Source organism: Akebia trifoliata, chromosome 4, assembly GCF_017979445.1.
Source record: "Akebia trifoliata isolate Shusen 1 chromosome 4, ASM1797944v1, whole genome shotgun sequence".
NCBI lineage: Eukaryota > Viridiplantae > Streptophyta > Magnoliopsida > Ranunculales > Lardizabalaceae > Akebia > Akebia trifoliata.
Genome location: NC_141378.1, coordinates 28,129,496 through 28,134,231, shown reverse-complemented (window position 1 = coordinate 28,134,231; position 4,736 = coordinate 28,129,496). Strand labels below are relative to the sequence as shown.

Genomic DNA, 4,736 nt, shown 5'->3' with positions numbered 1-4,736 from the left:
TCTATCTCTCTCTCTCTTTGAAACAAAATGTTGGGAGGGACAAAATTGTAATTTAGAAGATTATTTTTCAAAGGTTTATTAAAGAAACATAGGTGAGGGCATTTGTATCCAAAAACATAAGTTACTGTAGCACTATTTTAAGTGTGAAAAAAAAAAAGTGGCCCTTTTTTTTTTGCCATTGCCATGCACCCATGAATTGAATGCTAAAAGTCCTTAAATAAACTTTATACACAAAATCATTAGGCAGGTTAAGTGGGTCGATAATTTGATCCGAATCCAGTCCTTGGCTTATTTTACACATAATGCTTAAGATATATATTTAAAAAAAAAAACCGTGGATCCCCCTCCATGTGGTCCTTGGAGTAGAAAATTGGCATATGTTAAATTTAAGATGGCTCCATGTGAGGTGTCCAGCTATGGACGGTGGTTGTCAGCAGCCACAAAGTTGAAATTCTTTGGCTCCATTTTGACCAACTGACAATTAAAAATCCAACAACTCTTTGGTCTTGGACCTAAGGTCTGAACCGTTTATATTCCATTAAATTTAGTACAATGTGCATCTGGAGAATTTTTCGATGTTTTGGACATGTGTATTTTAAATTCAACCAAGTCGAGTCGAGTCGAGTCGAGTCAAGTAGATATGTAAGCAAAGGCTATTAGACTCAATGGAATTTTTTTGGTCCCTTTAATTAATTAAGTTAATAAGCTTAATTATTTAATTTAAGAATGTACGTTGTCCGACCCATGCCTGAATTTAGGCATCTTTTTTTTATTAGGAGAGTAGCCTCACTTTTATTATTATTGTTTTTTCATTCTAAATTTAAACAAATAAGAAATTATTAAAGAATTCAAGACTTAATCCATTTAATACTGCCATCATCATGTGTAGACAATATCCGTGAAAGGGGAGATGTTCCTGCTGACAGTGAGCAAATAACCAATTGTGATTTTGGAGACCCACGTTCTAGGGATCCCAAGAAACCTCACAGCCCAACACTGATTTGACTTGTGACGATGATGAAGGGGGCAATTGATTGCGCTTCAAAATGCAATTTTACCGGCGTTTGCGTCAAAACGCGACGTTTTGAAGCTGAATCAAACGGACCGCAATCATTTGCGTTTTGTTTTACCGAGTTTGCGTTACGAAATTGCGTTTATAAACGCAAATGTGAAAAGTGGAATTTTAGAGCTTTTTCTATTTGCGTTTGCGGGAGACGCGAATTACCGAAAAACGTCTCATGTGAAAAGACGTTATTACCCTTCGTTTTTTTTAACTCATTTCTCTTCGTTTCTTCGCCAGAACCCTCACAGCAACATCGATTTCTCTTCGTCTCTTCTTCGACAGAATCCTCACACAGCAACGTCGTTCTCGATAGAACCCTCGAACACCGACGTCGTCGTCTTCTCCTCTTCTCCTAAAGTCTCTCCCTCTCTCTCTCTCTCTCTCTTTCTCGCTCTCTCTCTCTCTCTGCCATACAAACCCTTGATTTGGTATGGGTGCTTCTCAATCATCTACCTTAGATCAGTCCCTCCATGATTTCACAGTCAAGGTAAGTTAATTTTATCAGATTTCAATTTCAATTTTTTTTTCTCTGTCTCTCTGTATGAAAATTCATCACTTGCACGCATATGGGTTCTTTGAAATTATGGGATTTTCTCTTCAAGATTGTAAAGGGAAGGATGTTGATCTCAACATTTACAAAGGGAAGATTATTGTTGTTGGTAACGTTGCTTTCAAATGGTACTTTATTTTTCAAAAATGGGTTGTTCATCAATCTTATTTATTTATTTATTTTGGTTTTTCTGAATATTAATGGGATTGTGTTTGGAGCTGAACAGTGGATACCAATTATACCCAATTGACTGAGCTTTACACCAAATACAAGGATAAAGGTGAGATTCTGTTATATTGTTTTGTTTTCTTTTTGTTGGATCAATTTTTGAAGTACCCATGAAGGCTACACTTGGTAATTTCCTATGAAGGATTTTTTTGCTTAATTTTCCCTTTTTGGAGGTTAACCCATGAAGGGATTTGCTTACTTTTCTCAAATTTTGGATGATTATTGAAATTTTCATGAAGGACTTTTGCTTACTTTTACCTTTTTCTTTTGGAGCATCTAACCTATGAAGGGTTTTTATTTATTTATTTTGTTTTTCCCCTTTGTTGGAAAGATTAATGAAATCTGATCTAAATGGTAGAAAGATTAATATTTGGATGTCAATTATGGGAAAAAAATTTGACACCTATTTTAAAGGATAGGGAGATGTGCGGAATTGCACTACCTATTGTGGAATAAAATTTTGGAATAGGGTCATGTAGAAAAGAATAATACAAGAAACAAACAAATGCAAACTTGGCTTCATGCCAGAGAGAACAACTAGAAAGATACGATTGGATATTATATGGATTATTTCAAAATCTTTAAATGTTGATATTTTATGATATAACTTTACAAAATAGCTTTTGTTTGTTTCATACCTTAGTGAAATTTACTCTTTAGGATAGATATTTTTATTAGTTTAACTTGATTATAGATTTAGATATAAATATAGTGGCCTTGCTAAAGACATCTAAGGGTATTTGAAAACCAAGGGTGCATCTCAAATATTCACTTAAACGTAGAGGTGTATGTTTGTCTAAATTACTTTCCTTTTTAAAGTAATTCCTTTAGGATTTTTTTATATTAAATAACCAAAACTCCCTTAATTATATTAAATAACCAAAACTCCGATTGCTTTGCATTGAAAATATTTCCGCTTGCTTAGCATTGAAATAAATTTCTGTTTGTTTTCAAATAGATTTAAGTATCTTGTTCAATATTTTGTTATTGTTAAGATGAATATGAGATTCAAATATCATTGTTGTGTTTTGGTAATCCGATCCAACCTTAGTTACACAATGATTGAATTTTCTTCGATGGGTTATGGTAGGGCTAGAGTGGGATTTAATTGACACATTTCCATGCATTTTGGAATGTTATATTACTTTCAACATGGTCTTATTTCACCAAAATTGCGAATATTACATCCATGCATTTTCTTTTTTTTTCTTATGACTGTTTTAATGTTCCATCACAATTACTTTTGTTGTAAATCCCATTACATTCACAGCACTGCAACATTGCACTTAGCCTCATGGTAAGTCATGCATTAGTTGTTGATAGTATAAGGCGATTTTACCCACTTGTGATACATGCCAAATGATACACATGGGCTGTTTTGTTAGAAATTAAAATTAAATGACTATTTTATGACAATTATCAACTTAGTTTTGTTAAGATCAACTAATATATACGATGTAATGTGGATGTGTTATGTACAATGTGAATTTTGGATTGTGTATTATGCAGGTATTTTGTTTATCAGGAAAATTCCATATGTCCATTTTTTTAAGGAGATGCTGCCGAAATTTCTATAGAATTTTAAATTTTTTTATAATTTTTATAGACATTTTAAAATTAAAATAATTATTATTTTAATTTTTATATAATTTTATTATATTTATATTTATATATATTTAGTGTAATTATCTATTTATAGGGGTATTCTGATCATTTTTAATGCATTTTGGGTGCATTATCAACCTTAAGGGTATTTTGGTCATTTTACCCTAACACAGCAAATTCTTGAAGCTGTATCAAGCAGTAATTACCGGATTCTGACAGCAGATTCTGACAGCACAGCACTTTTAGAAAGCTCTATCAAGCAAGCTTTTCAGTGTTTCAGATTCTGGCAGCAGATTCTAACAGCAGATTCTGGCAGCAGAAGCTGACAGCAGATTCTGGCAGCTGAATCAATCAGGCCCGAAGTAAGTGATAAGTGAAAAAATTTCTCTCTCCTATCTGCACATTCACTATCTAGAAATCTTAATTTTTAGATTTCAAATCTTAAAAATTATTGTGAGATTCACATGGATTATCATACTGAAAGTCCAACATTCCAATCTTCTAGATTTCATGAAAAATCTCTTAGTAAAAACAAATGTAAAGAACAAACAAAATTTTTCGAACTTGATCGATGGTCTTGAAAATGAATAGTTACTAAGTACCCAAATTTAAAATTAAAATTTAATAGTGAATTTTTTATTTTTTTTAATTCATAATATTTCATCCTCTACAGCATTTTGATATTTGATCATGTTTTCGAATGCCCGAAAGTGTTCTAATCAGGAAATTTCAATTTTTTTTTTTTTCATTATAGGTAGAAAGAGAGAAAACTTCTTTTATTACTTACGTCATCAGCGCTGGATGTCAAAACAATGTTGGGTTGTGATCAAACAATCACTCTTAGAAACTCTACTCCTCTATTAATCCACGTGGTGTGTGTGGGAGAAGAATCAAGTGAGAAATAGTGTGACACGCGGACCAATAGTGGAGTGTGGTTCTTGCGGTCTCTAAAACATGGTTCTCCAAGACCGCACTACGTGAAATTGGAGTATCATCACTCCTATGTATAACCCGGTCATTAATATAGCACCAATTAAGTTCGACTCACATTCCACGTAAGCAAAGTTAGTATCCTCTAACCACACATTTTTGTCAACTTTTGTCAAATATTTTACTGTGAGTAGTTGAGCAACATTAGGCACTCTCATAATTTGTGTTGTGGCATACTAATTTGGTCCACCATTCACATAAAATTGGTTTACTTAGTGACTTTGGAACCATTTCAATTTGAGTTATTGGTAGTCCAAGTCCGTCGTTTAAAATTCTCAAATGGGTTGCTCTACTCGCACC

At 33.1% G+C, this 4,736-nt stretch overlaps 1 protein-coding gene across 10 annotated transcripts; it reads left to right on the top strand.

Moving 5' to 3' along the window:
• The first annotated feature begins 1,118 nt into the window (after positions 1 to 1,118).
• LOC147404656 (putative glutathione peroxidase 5) lies at positions 1,119 to 3,806 on the top strand. Of its 10 annotated transcripts, none has more exons than XM_086437761.1 (4): positions 1,119 to 1,550; positions 1,666 to 1,741; positions 1,840 to 1,893; positions 3,684 to 3,806. In XM_086437761.1, exons 1-4 carry the CDS (start codon positions 1,494 to 1,496, stop codon positions 3,770 to 3,772), a joined length of 276 nt encoding a protein of 91 aa, XP_086293887.1. In that variant the 5' UTR covers positions 1,119 to 1,493; the 3' UTR covers positions 3,773 to 3,806. The 10 variants fall into 10 exon arrangements, 4 of the variants coding, with proteins under 4 accessions (XP_086293887.1, XP_086293886.1, XP_086293885.1 ...); XM_086437760.1 differs by having other exon boundaries at positions 3,669 to 3,806; XM_086437759.1 differs by having other exon boundaries at positions 3,633 to 3,806.
• The last annotated feature ends 930 nt before the right edge of the window (positions 3,807 to 4,736 follow it).